Source organism: Vigna unguiculata, chromosome 9, assembly GCF_004118075.2.
Source record: "Vigna unguiculata cultivar IT97K-499-35 chromosome 9, ASM411807v1, whole genome shotgun sequence".
In the NCBI taxonomy this organism is placed as follows: domain Eukaryota; kingdom Viridiplantae; phylum Streptophyta; class Magnoliopsida; order Fabales; family Fabaceae; genus Vigna; species Vigna unguiculata.
In genome coordinates, this window is record NC_040287.1 from 31,358,279 (window position 1) to 31,375,317 (window position 17,039).

Below are 17,039 nucleotides of genomic sequence, written 5' to 3' on the forward strand. Positions count from 1 at the left end.
TAAATATAATTACTAATTTTCTTTAAGTTCAAATATTTTTCTCAAATATTCATATAAAGAATTGTGAGCATTACATGTATATTATCCATGAACTAATTGCCAGCATCTATTATAACCTTAATAATATATCCCTCCAACAATGGAACTCCTTTCTGCATTATTATCCTACTCTATCCTCCTATTGAGATTATATGAATATACTCATATTTAACTTTCATCTAAAAACATCTCCCCATTTACAAATTTGCACCTTCCCATTTATTATAAAGTTTAAGTACTTAGTTGTCACAAAAATTAGTACTCTTCATCAGTTTATTATTAAAATATCTAATTTTAAATAATACTTCACACTAACTATTACTTTCATCTAAAAGCATCTCTCCATATTCAATTTTGCACATCCACATCTATTATAAAGTTTAAGTACTTAGTTTGTAACAAAAATTAATATTCTTCATTAGTTTATTATTAAAATATGTAATTTGTTATAGAAGAAGTGAATTTTAAGTCTAACTTAAACCCAAAAAATTGATTTATAAGATAAGGTTTGCATTACTTATACATTGTAAACTGGTCTTGTCTCTAGTTGACATGGAATTTTCAAGACACTCCCTATATCGAGGCATATACATCTTGAACGTGAATAAGTCGTCCGATAGCAACTTGAGAGCGAGCGAAAAAATAAATCCAACAAACAAAAAATTTCACTACTAAATAGACTCTAACCTATGATTTTAATATACCCAATGGCAGATCATCTTAGGGGTAGGGACAAGAGCGGACCTTTGACATGACATAAGGGAGCCACGGCTCCCCCAATTTTTTTTATTTAATTTGTTATATATATTTAAATTATTTATTTATATATTATTATATTATTTATTTATATATTTATATATTATTTATATTAATTTTTAAGTTTTTCTTAAAATATCATACATATTTTTTCTCTTTTTTTTTCATTTTTTTATTTTGTATCTTTGTCTCTTTTTTTTAAAATAAATCTGTAACACAGTAAAATTGATGAGTTAAAGAATATTTTAGATCAATTAATTTATTCTTTTGAATTGGTTTATTTTGTACTTTCAAGTATATGTTTTCCTCTTGCATGTGATAAATTTGCCTACTATGTATTAGGTGGTGACAAATTCATATTTTCCCTAAATAGGTGAGAGGTGGTAAATTTATATTAAAAAAATTATGATAAAGAGTAAAATAATTGATTTTTTCAAAAAGAAGATTTATTCATGTACATCAATCATACTTGAAAATTTTTATAAGAATCCAAAAATTAAAAACTACGAAAAACAATTATCTAAAACTCTCGGAGTTGCATATAATAAATTAAAAAAAATCTAATTTGGCACCCCTAAATCTTTTTTCCAAGTTCCACCACTAGGTAGGGAGGAGCCATGACCCCATCCGCAAATACTTTTGAATTTCTTAAATTATATATATATTGGAAAATTTTAAAATTTTTAATTTTTTTTAAAATTTATAGGTAGTATACTTTAGAAATTGATGAAAATTCAATTACGTGTCTTAATTTTAATAGATAATAAAACATAAAATTAAATATAATAAAAAATAAAAATATTTAGATTTAATTACTCTTTTGGTCTCTGTATTCGTCTACAAATGTTAAGTTGGTCCTCCAATTTTTTTTAGTCTCAATTTGGTTATGACTTTTGAAAACTTAAGGCAATTTGGGTCCTCTTCGTTTAATTTATTCAAGCAAATCAAAGATTTTTCATCAAAACTGATACTAGGATTATGATAATTAAACAAACAAAGAAAATTGGTTTATTAACAACTTCAATTTAAAAAAAAAAAATCATTGATCTGTTTCAACAAATTTAACGAATACGGCCAAATTGCATCAATTTTTCAAAAATCGGAACCAAATTGAGACTAAAAAAATTGAAGGACCAACCTAAAAATTTTGAATGAAAACAAGAGTCAAAAGAGTAATTAAACCAAATATTTATTAAGATATTTTTTATTTCCTTTCTAATTGTCTATTAAGTTTTTCACAAATTGTACTTATATTTCACTTTCATCTTTTTTTTCCTTTTGTTTTTTAAGAAAAAATGAAATTAAACACAAATTCATTATTTTTGTTCTCATTTTTCCTCTTTCTTTCTTGTCTCTTGTCTCACTTTGATAATGAAATATATTAGTTTAATAATTAACGTTATTTTTTCTCTCATGAGCCTTTTGTATATTCATTTTGCATGAATATAGAAGAAAAAATAATATATTATATTTCATAATCGATTTTTAATTGACTTGACTATAACATATTTTTCTTTTAATAATTACATCTCTCAATTTTTTATTATATTATGATAAATTATTTTTTAATATTATTTTAATATATATATATATATATATATATATTAATGAAGAATAAAATAATAGATTCAATGTTTAAAATGTTATAATTAATTGACTAATTAATTCTATTATGCAACTCATTTGAAATATTATGATGGCCCGATGTGATGGTTGGTTTATAAAATGGAAGTAAGGTTCTATGTATGGCCATGAGGAATTTTTCATAGTAAACTATCAAAAAAAGAGATTGTAAGAAGAGAAAGAAAGACAAAGAGATAGATTGAGAATAAGATGTTGAAGAGCAAAGGTGTGAAGAACGCATTCTCATTTGATCTTTCATAGTTCAAGGTTAGTATCCTATTATGAATTACATGTGTTAATGTGTGGGAATCATGAATCTTAAGATTCTATAGTTTTCTTGAACGAATTATGATAATATGAAATGCTACAATTTTCTTTACATAAAAGTTATAGATAGTAGGAAACTAATCGTGAAGATGAAAATAAGATAGATTTTATTTCTTTAAATATTTTGAAACATTATACTAATGATCAAATTGTTCAGTTAGAGAAGTCATTTTTTGAAATATTATATTAATGATCAAATAATTATATTATTTTAGTCCCTCCAAAAATTTTAGTCAAAATCTATCACCGGATATACCACATGTTAAGAAGTGGTTTTTAATCCCAACTCAATCTCATAAAACCAATTTCATAAAACCAATTTTATTTGTAGTGGTCTGGGAACTTCCAACATCATTTATAAAGAAAATAATAAAAAATATATATCACAGGATATATAAATATATATTATAACATTACCTTAAAAAATGCTTTAAGACAATATATATATATATATATATATATATATATATATATATATATATAATGAAATAATGATTAAAAAGAAACTTTTAAATAATATATTACGAGTTTTTTTTATTTAGTGTAAGAAGTTTTGATTCATATTAATTTGACTCCATGGATAAAACATATTCTATGATTCGAACAAAAAAAGGTTGTTTGTCAAACGAATTCAAGAATACCATGTTAATATATTGATTTATTTCTTTGGGTACATTTCATTTTCTTCTATCATCCAAACAAACCTAAGAGACTTTACAATAGACTTATTAGTTATGACGCGATTTCATATAAGCCTTCAATCATGTTCCATTAAAATTGAAAAATTAATATTTACAGATTAGAGTTCTATTCGATCGCTTTCATAAGTAGGGATTAACGACAACTATTTGAATACATGAATTGGTCTGGAACGCGTTGAAAACTTGTGAAGCAGATCCAGCAAATTATCTTAATTTGAAAACGAAAGAAAGCGATTTTCAATGGTTTTGGAAAAATAGTTTTTAATTAATTCCTGTCAAATTAATTGATGAAAAATAGTTTAACCTTGCATTTATTTAAAAAAAAAAAAAAACACCAAAGAATTTCAAAGAGCATGGTTTGATTAGTGACATAACGAATCCAAAGAAATGGGATATTTTCTTAAACACTCAGTTTTATTCAAGATAAACTTAAACTTACAAATATAAGATGATGGAAATACCCTAATAATTAAAATGAAGAAGAATGATAGGGTTTGATAGCTAAAAACTATTACTATAACATTAAAACACCATGTACAAGATTGTATCAACCCAAACTCTATATTAACATTAGTGAAAAAAAAAAAAAGTTATTTACTACACAATTTAACGTTTGACATGAAGAATCAGACATGAAAGATATGATGTGGAATTTTTGTAATTAAATATAATTTTTTTACTTAGGACATCTTAAGGTTAGACATAAATGTCTTTAGTTGTAATTTCCTTTGTTCAACTTTCTCTTTGTCATTTTCTTCGCTCTACTTTAGGTTATATAAAATAAGGGACAAATTCCTCTTCGAACTTATATAGAATAGTTAAGTTATTTTCTTGATTAGCTTAGTTTTATTTTTATGTTATATTATATTTCTTTATTACAAAATTTACTTAAAAAATTTATCGTGTTGATTTTTTTATTTTTTTTATTTCGAGTTTTGGTTTGACTCAAAACCAAATGATTTTTTTAAAAGAAATTCAAAATTTACGTTATAACGTCGAAATTGGAATTTAATGTAAAGTTAGTAAATAGCGAAAGATATAAATTGTCCTTTATGTGATAGTAATCAATAGAAAATAAATATTAATTGGTCTATAACTATATAACACGTTGATATTAAATCATAATTTACATGTGGCGATCCACATAAGATATGGAATCGCTGATAAAAGAACATAAGATATGGAATCTATCGACTGCATTAATTGAATTACCGACATAAAATAAAGTATATAATCTTTTTTGTCACGGATAACTTTTCTATAAGTTGGTTCATATGAAATTTTTAAATCGAGGTTGAACTAAAAAACATAAAGTAAAATATTATATATTTTATTTTCATAATCGATATTAATAATCAAATTTATTTCAATAATAAATAATATTTGCTCACTAAATTCCAACAATATTTTACTTAAATATTAGTTTAATTATTGGAGAGAACAAAATATTAAAACTTAGTACGTCATACAGAAAATTATATCAATAAATGTAAACATCATACATGTCAATGATTTACATTCCATAAACACGAAAATATGGGTATGATTCACATTCCAAAAATATGTTCATATGAGTATATATCTGTTTACTTTTTGTAAAGACCAACGTAGGGAGAAATTGTGCTTTAAGTTATTGGGCGTTGCTTTGAAGCCTTTTCAAAATAAGGGATTTTGGCACCCTTCCACGTAGATATAATAAAAACATGTTATGTGGTATACTTTAGTTAATACTCAAATTGGAGATGAAGAAATTTGGTGCCACCATCCACCTCCGCCTTCATTTTACAACTATACTATGTGATCTACCGTTCAATCCACATACTGTAGTTACAGGATGGTGATCAGGTGTTGACACCTAGTCTCTTCATAATTGCTTAATGCTTGAAAGAATGGTATTCAGGTTTGGCATGAAGTACACCTGGTTAATTCCTTTATTCAGTAAGCATGGTATAAGAAGAGTATCAACCACTTATTTTTATGCAAATCACTCTATGAATGTAGAAGAATCAGTGGTGGTTGTCTAATAGATAGAGCAAGAAAGCTAAGAGCAACAAGGGCAGTGATTGGCGCATGGGGACTCAGACCGGGGCGCAGCGTAACTAAGAGAGCCATTCCATTTAGGGCGAGACAGAAGACAGGACGCACTCTTTAGGTAGATAGAAGGCATTTCTCTATAAAAGTATATCTCTATCAAAAGTATATCTCTATCAAAAGAGTGAACGTGGTTTGACTCTCAACTAAAACAACATGTATATTTTCATTAGATTTATGTGAAAGGATAGTGAAGCACTTTCTATTAAAAGTACACCAAAGAGACACCCTAAGTTCTTTGGACTAATTTAATGTTCTTATATTTTTTCAAATAAAATGTTAATTTATTGAAAATGGTAAGTAGTTTTCATATAATAATTTTTAAAATAGTATGTTGTAAACCGTCCAGGGAAGGACCAACCTCGACATGGTCATTTTGGTCTCTACCTAAGAAAAATTTATTGTAAAATGACGAGTTTCATTAAAGATCTATCTGGGCTGAGAAAACCTTATAGGATATAGGTCGAGCTATAGGTAAAGAATATGACGAATTAGAGAGCTATTATGTGGACTTCATAATAGACCATGGTGGGCGGAGTAATGTTGTTAATTTGTAGTCACAAGTGCCATCAAGCAAGCTTCGTGGTGAATGTTTTGTTTTTTATTTAGTTATGATTTGATAATTTTATTATTTTTTATCCTTGTACAACTAAAATATTTTTGAGATTGTAAAACGACTTTATAATTCTTTACTTATAAATAAAATTGTTAACTTCTTTGGTCAAAGGACAAAACTATTTTGACTTTAGTGTTCTCTACTTCACTTAAGGTCAAGAAAGTTCTTCGTTTTTTTATCTTTGATAATTTGATAATTGATAATTTTATTACTTTTTATCTTTGTAAAACTAAAATATTTTCAAGATTTTTGAGATTGTAAAACGACTTTATAATTTTTTACTTATAAATAAAAATGCTAACTTCTTTAGTCAAAGGACAAAACTATTTTAACCTTAGTATTCTCTACTTCACTTAAGGTCAAAAAAATTCTTCGTATTTTTGTCTTTGAAAAAAAAAACGTTTATTTTTTGGCAGGAACAATATCCATTAAAGATAAAATATTATAATTTATTAAGTTAAAACATTGTTTCAAATAACTTATGAACACTATTACTTTATGTTTGTTTCTAATAGTCATCTAAGGTTTTTTCACTCAAATAAAAGAAAATTTTTAATTTTTAATTCAATTTTAAGTGAGTTATCATTTATATATTTTTATAGTTTTTTATTTCAATATTTTTTTTATAAATAAAACATATTTATATATTTATATACTAAAGCACTTGAAATACTCCGATCCATATATAAAAATATATAAAAAGATATATACAATGATTCCTCAACATTAGGTCTCCATGGTGTATGATAAGACCTATACATTTGAAAAGAAAATATACTTGTCCATCCTTTTCAGTAATGACATTTTACATTTAACAATCATACAAAACATTTAACATTCAAACAATCATACAAAACAAGTGGACACTTTATTTTGTGGTGAGTTAGTGTAACATGCTAGACTAACCTGCTACTTCCTCTTCCATGTACTTCATACAGCCACAAATAAGTTTCAAAGAGAATGAATGATTAACACATTTGTGAGTTCACAGAACTTTCATCACTTCACACTGCACTGCATTACTTTCATTACAGTTGTTTCTTTTATGCAATCATAATTAAGTTTTTTTTCTTCTAAAAAAGAACCAAGTCAAGGATATAACTTCAAAAAAAAAAAAAAATACTATCTTGAAATTTAAATAATGATAGATAAAAAAGAACATTTTTATTTTTTTGTTAAGAAACCCACCACTAAAAGAACTGGAACAGTATAAGATAATAAGAAATTAAATAGTTCTACGTTAATAAACAAATTATTATTCGATTATTGAACAAGTTAATTAAAATGAGAAGTTAAATACACTATATTATACTATCCTTTTCATTCAATAGTTTTGAATTAAGGGAACATGCACATGCAGCTGGCTACAAACTTTAATAGTTTTGTTACAAAAATTTGATTCTTCTCACTTAAATAGTGTATTCGTCTTTATCACAATTCATATATATAAACATTTTTTAAACGTCACATGGATCCAGGTGCAATAGAACTTTCTTTAAATTGATTGTATATTGCAAATGGCAACCTAAGTTTTACTATTATAAAATCGCACTTTTATTCATTAATTGCATTAATTATGTTTTTGAAAAATTCTATCTGATTGCAAGGAAAATTGGTTGGTTAGCAAGGCCAATTAATTATAGAACAGTATGCCATATCAAACTGATATTATGTCAATTTGCATTAATAAGATAAATGGATTTAATGTAATGAAACATAAATGGTGCATTATTATTAAAAGAGTTAAATTGACGTTTTAAAAATAGGGTACAATTAAAATATATTGAGTAAAAGAAAACATTTTGAAGAGATTGTAATTAAAAGGATCGGTGCAAGAATAAGGGTGGAAATGATGCATGTGGGCAGTTCCAAGGTGGTAGGAGACAAAGTCTTATTCATATCACATGATTTGTTGCATAAATTATCATCATTTCTTCTTTTTCTGCGCCTTCGTTTCTCTGCAATGCCCACGCAGAGTCTGGAACATCTTCTTTAATGCTTTATTTTTAACTTCACCAAGATTATTACAATAAATAATATTTTTAACGTAAATCGAATTTTAAGCTCTAGATTGTTAGTTAGATTATGATAATATCATTTTTATAATAATTTCTATATATAGTGATACTAAAATCGTTTTGGTCATTGTCTACCTGTAAGAAACTTGACTTCTAGCGGGGTTCAGTATATCACATTCAGAATAAAAGAATAAAGGAATAATACATTATTTTATTTTTATATTAACATTAAAATCAATAAAATACTAATATTAAAATAAAATAATTTATTTTAATTTTTTTATATGTGTATTTATCATGCATGACAAGAACACATGTATTTATGTTTTCTACTTGAAAAATAATATTATGATTCTCATTTTTCACTTTCATATCTTATTTTCTGATGTGGTTTAGTGTGAATCATTGATTCTTTAAAAAAAAAAAAGATAGTGGCACATTAATCAATTATCCACACTAAATCATGTTAGGAAATAAAAGATGAGAGTGAAAAAAATGGAGTCATAGTATCATTTCTCCTTTTAATTTAGGTTAAATTACCCTTTTGGTCTTTTTATTTGTCATAAAATTTCATTTTGGTCATCGCGTTTTTCATTGTCTCAATTTGGTCCTCATTTTCTTCAAAATGACTCAATTTGGTTCTCACCGTTAACTTTGACCAGACGGGGTTAAGGTCAATGCCATGTGTCAATTTCTAGTTTTTTTGAATTTTTTTAATATTTTTTTTATTTTTTTATTTTTTTTATTTTTTATTTTTGACACGTGTCATTTCACCGTTGTGCCACGTGTCAAAGTGACTCAATTTGGTTCCTATATTTATTTTTAGTTTCAATTTAGTCCCAATTTTTGTAAAAAATGAAGCAATATTGTCTCTCCTTAGATTGAGACTCAATTTAATCTTTGTATACAACTTATGATGATATTCTTAATAAAATTGAAATTTTTATTAAATATTTATAGAAATATTTTTAAATAATTTTTTTTTAGTTTTATTATTAAACAAAGTTAAACCCCAAACTTAATTTTAAAAATTAACAATTTTGTCATCATATATAAAGGCATCAAGTGTATCATATTATACAAACTTGGTAAAGATTAAAAGTCAAATAACTTGTCACACATAAATTTAGGAACTAAATTTCAAGTTCAAAACAAAATCAAAGTCTAATGTTTTGTGTAGAATTTAAAGTTAATTTAAAATATTTAATAAAAACGTTAATTTTAATAAGAATATCACCATAAAATTTATAAAAAAGTAAATTTAGTGTCAATTTTTGACACATGGCACGATTGTGAAGTGACACGTGTCAAAATAAAAAAAAATTTAAAAAATAAAAAAAAATATATATATATATAAAAATAATCAAAAAAACCAGAAATTGACACGTGGCGTTGACTTTAACACTGTCTGGTCAAAGTTAACGGTGAGGACCAAATTGAGTCATTTTTAAGAAAATGAGGACCAAATTGAGACAACGAAAAATGCGAGGACCAAAATGAAATTTTATGACAAATAGAAGGACCAAAAGGATAATTTAACCTTTAATTTATGATGGATTTCTTAAAAAATTTCATCAAGAATTGAATAATAATAAACTTCAGTCAAATCCACGTAAGAAAATAATATATTCTGTAACCTAGAATTTCAAGGTAACGGATTTATTGATTTTATTTTATTTTAAGATGATCATCATTTACTGGTGCGAACTTAAATTCGTATTTGGATTATGAATTGAATAGGAAGTTTAGTTGATCAAAGATTTTAAAATAGGTAAGTAGTTCATCTCCTATTAAGAATTTTTGACTTTTTTTCATAGGGTGTTTTATAAAGGGAAGATGTTGTTGCGTAAGATTTGATATTTGGAAATCCATTGGTAGCTGATTTCTTGATAGTGCTAAAGGAAGGTTTTGCCAATTGACACATTACCTTTAAGTAAAAGGGTTAATGCTAGTTTATTCAGCTGTATACTCTTTAGATGCGACAAGAACGTGCATTTATGTAAAACTGGATTGTTTAAATATTCATATGCTTGTTAAGGAATTGAGCATGTTCTTTGCAATTAGTGTTTGCAAGTGTTTGAGAGAGGAAGAAAACAAAATCAATTATACTCTATGAAGTTGTCTTGGAAAAAATATTTCTTAATTATAGAGGATAAGGGCACTTAATTAAAATGAGATCGTTGAAGCAATTGATAGTGATAAGTATATTTTGTAAGTAATTGCATTATAAATAATTGATATAAGTTTGGTGATGTTTGTTTATATTGTTAGTGAAAGTCACGTCGCGTGGTTCCTTCCTGCAGAAACTGAGAATCCCATGCTACGAGATAATGGAAGAGAAAAGAAGAAATGACAAGGATAGGAAATGAATGATTTTGTAAGAGGACTTTCGTGCACTCAACCCATTACCTCAGTGGATCATGTTAGGTACCGTGTGTGCGCCAGATCCTATCCTATTAACGCAAAATTAAATTTAAAACTCGGAAAAACAAAGTCACAAACAATTTTCGAGAACACATGTTCTTTTTAGATCCAACATTTCACTAATTAAATCAAAAATTATAACTATTAATCAGGATATAATTTTTTATTTAAAAATAAAACGGTCTAATATTATGATTCACGAAACAATTGATGTCATTTACAACAATCTCTCAACAATTATTTTACTTAAAATCTGTGACTTGATCCATTCAGTTTTATCATATAACAATATAACAATTGTGTAACTTGCAACAATTTTCTCATTAATAATTATTCACCATCAATCAAACTTGTGACCAATTTTATCCCGCTGTTAACTTGCAACACTGAAGCTAGCACACAAGTTTCATCCCGCTGTTAACATTAATTAACAAAAGAGACCAATTTTACAGTTAGAAAAAATCAGTGAAAGAGTCATGTTAGATTTTCAGAATGTTCCGTAATCAGTGAAAAAATTGTTTATACATTGTAAATGTAATAATCTATTTGAAGTAGAAATCCATACATCATATGACTCTATCGTTCGACATTCTAAATGATCCTAACAAAAATAAACTTTGGTATTATAAAGTATAAGAAAAATTAAAAGTAGTGAAAGGTAGTGTTAATGGAAGTAAAAGTTGTTTTTGTGTGAAAGTATTATTATCCTGTGTGAGTATTGTTTTTTCATGAGTATGCAGTGATCAACTCTTCCACATTAATTTTTTATTGAATATTTTTTAGAAGACATACAAGAAGATCATCATTACATTTAAGATTTAGAAGTTTCTGAGTATAATAAGAAGAATAATTTTAATCTACCGTAGGATCAAGATGATAAATTATTGAAGGAATAAAGAGTTTGAGCACCACTATCGAATATCTTACATTGAAAAAGTTGTTATGAATGTATAAGAAAATATGCATTTAATAATTCTTCTATCATTATCAAACTTTTAAGAAGTTGTTAAAAAAGCACTTCATATGTGTTTTAGTTAAAGGTGGAGAAATTTTTGATCACAAAATCCATTTATTGAAATTGTTGAATAGGCAACTTTTTTGAGTGCATATGAAAAGTACACCCGTGACAACTTATCTTCATGAAAGTCCATTGCGAGAAATACTCCATATTTATATAAAAGACTAACTTTGTACCTTATTTTTGACACACTTTGGAAAGAGGAAAATTAATTATTCATGGTGAAGTCTCTAAACAATAAATACTTACAAATATTACAAATGTCCCAGCTAGAACTATGATGACATGACAAAGATCATTTTGAAATAATGCGATTGTCACCAATATTTACTTCTTCTTTTTTAAATATCGAAAAAAAAAATTTGAAAAAAAAAATTATATGTGAAACCAAATTTTATATCCAAAGTAGTTTACGTACTATACATTTGCCCAAATACTTTATTATTTATATAATATAGTCTTTTTAATAAATGATAAAATCAATTATATGTTTTTTATTATTAACAAAAGAGAAACTATGTTTTTTATTGTTTTAGGTCGATAGAGATGAAAAAAAAGAATAGAATTATCTAAATTTTTATAGCATTTGTTTGGAAGTAAGTCTATATAGTTCTATTCTAATATAATAGCCTATGTTATTGTTAAAATTGTTATGTGTGTGTGTGTATTAATTATAAGATGGTTTGTAGACGTTAGAAAGTTTAATATAAATAGATAACTAGTTAAGCGGAAAAAAAAATGTCTTAACGTGAAACTATTATATCTAATCTGTTAATAAGTGTAGATACATCCCTTGTAACATTCAAACGGTGAGAAATAGAAAATATTATATAAAAACATTAAAACAAGAAATACGAAATATTATATAAACAGCTGAAAAATACTCACCTTAAAAAATTATTTATAATCTCTACGAAAAAAGGAGAAATTTTTGTGAAAGTGAAGCTTTTCTTCAAGAGGAAAAAGGAAAGAAGGACTTTTCTTCCTGAACTCCCATAATCTTTAAATGAACATATAATTTTATAATAACTATTTTACCTTTTTTAGAAATGTGTATTCCGGATTCGCTATTAAAGAAATCTTATCGAGCAATTTTATTTTTTTTCAGAATATGATTTTTAGAACAGAGCTTTTGGAAACAGGGTTTCTTGAGTAATTTTTCAAGAACATATTAAATGCATTTGAAAACAAAAATTTTAAAATATATGAGATGTTTTTTAAAATTATTTTTCTAGAAAGTTCTCCCCAAAACATATATGAGATACATTATAAAATAAAATTTCTTGTTTTCAAAATATATATGATATCTTTCCGAGCAAAGTTTCGAGAACAAGCGTTCGAATAATTTAACTTGAAGTGCAGAAGTGCATGTAGTAATCATTAGGCGCAGGAAGAAAAAGGTAATAACTAAGCTAATCATGGTGGGCAGCGATGAGCCCATTACAATCCATCCCAACACAATTTTACGGCAATTGCTTCTTGTATCCCATCAATTTCTACTTCCACCCCATCATTTTTGAAATTTCACTTTTACCATTGATTGATTTATATAAAAGTTTTCTCCTTCCCAGAGACAGTGGTGACTGGTTTATTGTATGTTCTTGTGGTGGTTTATCGGGAAGCTTTGTTAGAGATGCGTAATGAGTTAAGGTCTCTCTGAAAATTAAAATTCGAAAATAAATTTCCGAAAAGTGTGATCCGGAATAGATAGATATATGGGAGGTGAGAAATGATTTCCGGATTCTTCCGAAAGAATAAAGTATGGTTTGGGAAAAATCAAACCAAAAATAATTGAGGTTATTATGCTTCCGGTAAATAAATTGCATATTGTATTGTTAAATATGTATTTTGGAAAAAAAAATCGGAAGTATAGGCGTGATTTCTGGAAAAGTTATTTTAACAGGGTAGATATATTTTTAATGCATCAGTTATATTTAAAATATTAAATAAATTTAACAAAATTTATTTAAAATAATTAAATTTATACATTTATAAAAATTATAGTCTAAATTAATTTAAAGTTTTAAAGAAAATTACTTCCAATTTTTTTCAAAAGTTGAGTAATTAAAAATATATTTAAAGAAATATTCATTCCAAAATTTCTTATTCAGAAGTAAAGTTAACAATTTTGAAATATATTTGTGCACATACATATTGGAATTGTAATAGACGGTAAGCAAGAAGGGAGAATATGTGCAATCCATAGATCTTGAAGCCAAAAGTGGATGTTGAGTTCAAATCCAAATACCTCTAAAACATATGATTATTGCTGCAAAATATGGGTTAACGTGAACGATTTTTTAACCGTTATTGCAAACTATGTAATTTTTTTTAATTTTATTTTAGTTTAATTCTCAGAAAAAATAAAATATATTTACAACATAGATATTCTGATAACTTTGCGAACAAGATAATGACAAATTAAATAGTCATGTTTATTGTAATTTGGATAATCCATGTCATTAATTTTCTTTCCCAATTTCTTTTCTATCCTTTTATTTTTCAGCAATTTACATTTTTTCATTTTAAGTTTCTTCTTTCGGGTTCACTCCAATCATCTTCATTTTTGTCATTTCTCTTAACTACATTTAATTCTTATTTGCACCATTCCATTGTTATCTAAAAACACACAAAAAATACGATTATTGAAATGAAATGCATGATTTTTTCATTAATATTCACATAAAAAGATAATCAATGAATTAAATATATTTGTGGAAATTATTCACAACATAAACGAGTTATAGATCAACTTTGTGTTAATTACGGAAAATTGAATTAAAACACTATAATTTAGATTAAAAAACAATTATTTGTAAGTTCAACCGAAAAAGAATTCACGTCAAGTTAATTTGATTCACCAATAATATATTTAATTTGGCTCATCAGAAACATATCGAACAATATTAAACCAAAATCCTCGAAAAAACATTATCATAATTTATAAATAACGCATGAACATTAAGATTTTTTTTAATAATAATGTTCCCTAATTTACTTGCAACGAGTAATAGATACATGGATCACGTATAAGGGATCTCACACCATGATATTTGTCATAACACTATCACACAACACATGCTTTTATCTGATAACATTAACAAATAATCATATGTAAATCTTTGTTTTACCCGACACTCCTCTGTTTCTTCAAATATTATTTTGACCTCCTCTCAAATTTGTCAAATAATAAAATTCATACAATAATTTTATCCAGTCATGAAATTGCAACAACAACATAGCTCAGGAACAATGTCCAACCAACAAATCATACACATGACTGGGAAACTAAGAAGACAAAAACAACATAATAGAAAAATATGACAGCAAAAAACAAAATCATGTCTGAAATATTTACCTACTACAGTACCTTCATCTTCCACGGGCTTCAAAATGGAAAACTCTTCCAAGTAACAATAGTTATAAGTTTAGAAACTCATGTTTAATAAACAAAGCAATAAATAGTTAAGTTTAGGAACATTATCAGTTTATCATCACTCAGAACACACCATTAACATCAACCACACCATAACCTTAAACTGGTTTAGTTTAGTTTAGTTTCACCCTGTGTTGTTCGAAAAACTGGTACAGATAGATTATGCTATGATTGTTGAGCATTAATTAAGGCGAATCTCATCCAATCTACTTTTATCATTTAACCGTGACCTCTGCTGAAATTGGAAGTAATCCTGGTATTTCATGCTTTCGAACAATGGTTTTTCCTTCTCCAATAGCTCCGCCAGAGGCCCAATTTCCTTATCTAGCGCAGGTCCATTCGCCAACACAACACTAATCCTAGTCTCTTCGTTGTTCAGGATTGCTCGGTGCAACACGCTCTCGTACCTCCCGTTACTCATAACCTATATTCCAAGGATTTCATACTTTAATTACATCAAACCAAATACAACATTTCTACAACATCACTAAAAGTATGCTTTTTGAAGATGTTTAACATGGCATACCTCGAGTTGATCTGAAAGCAAGACGGTTATGGAGTTAAGAAGAGGATTCACTTTGACCCATTTGCCATGGTGCTTAACCTGAAGCCCTCCGATTCCATTCTGCGTCAGCAAGGTCAATAAGCCTATGTCGGAATGTGGAGGCAACCCTAGAGCAAGGTGTGGTTGTGGACATGGTGGATACAGGTTAACAACGAAGAGTTGATGCCCAGAGTCAAACTCGGTGGACTCAACAATGGAATTGGATCCTAATCCCAGACTCTCCGATATTCCTTCTAGCAACTTCCTAGCCAATCCTCTGATTTTCTGGCTATACTCATAAGCAACCTCCCTACAGTAACAGCAGCAAAAAGCTCAAGAACACAGTGCATAACATAATGTTAGAAAGTTTCACATCGATCAGAATTAGTTCAATTACCTGTAACCGGGTGGTTTGTGGGGGAAGTTGAATTGAGGAAACGTGGTGGCCTTGAGATAATCTCTCCAATAGTGAACCTGCTCTACTTGAGGACAAAAGCTGGTGCCATGTCTGATGGGTTGAAAAGGGCTCTTGTTGTCACCATACTCATTCTTTTCCTCTATCGGCAAATCATGAAACTCGCGGGATTTTTTCATCAACTTCTCCACCAGGTTCTCGGGAATTCCATGATTTGTGAGCTGAGTGAGAGTGATAATGAATAAGATGACTGAGTTGGGAGTTTTTGTAATAAGATTTAGAAAGAGAAAGTTTCCAAGTTTCTTACCATGAAGACACCCCACTCAGCACAGGCCTCGCCGAGTAGGTGCACCGCTTTGGCGTGAGTCTGAGGGTGGTGCGAAGTGAGGTGAGAAAAATCAATGACTGGGATGGAAGATGCAAGGTCTTCTGCAACATCATCATCATCATCGTGGATTTGTGAGATGGAGTGGTAGGTGGAAGGGATGAGAGAAAAATCTCCGTTTGATTTTGCAAATTCTTTGATGCTGAAAATGTTAGGTTCTGGTTGTGATGATGAGGGAATGGAAGCAGCAGAGGCCATGGATCTTTTTGTGAGTCTTGAACAATGTCACAAAATTATTGGATGTTCATTCTTATCTGGTAATACAAATCCACAAAACGAAAAATAATAAACATAAATGTTAAATATGGCTTCGTCAAAATGTTAGGATCAGTTATTTTTTTAAACTTTATATCAATTTAATTATTTATTTTTTAAAATATATAAATTTAATTATTTTTACAAAATTTTATTAAATTTATTTAACTTTTTAAACATATTTTATAATAATATTTAAATTAAAGTTAAAACAAAAATATATTAAATAATGTAAATAATTTGAATATTATCTATCATAAATTTGAAACGTGAAATAAATTTAAAAGAAAAATATGAAAAAGGTTCAAGTATTTAAAGAAAACATTCCATTACGTAATTGTCGAGAACGTGAGATAATGAAATTCTTGTAAGATCTATTTCCATCTATTTT

At 27.3% G+C, this 17,039-nt stretch overlaps 1 protein-coding gene across 1 annotated transcript; it reads right to left on the bottom strand.

Annotated features, from left to right (window-relative positions):
• Positions 1-14,894: 14,894 nt before the first annotated feature.
• LOC114196315 (protein DMR6-LIKE OXYGENASE 2-like) lies at positions 14,895-16,646 on the bottom strand. The gene is made up of 4 exons (XM_028086917.1): positions 16,316-16,646; positions 15,991-16,229; positions 15,576-15,903; positions 14,895-15,473 (listed from the first exon to the last, which is right to left on the bottom strand). The coding sequence occupies exons 1-4, from the start codon at positions 16,589-16,591 to the stop codon at positions 15,231-15,233; spliced, it is 1,086 nt and encodes a 361-aa protein (XP_027942718.1). The 5' UTR covers positions 16,592-16,646; the 3' UTR covers positions 14,895-15,230.
• Positions 16,647-17,039: the final 393 nt, after the last annotated feature.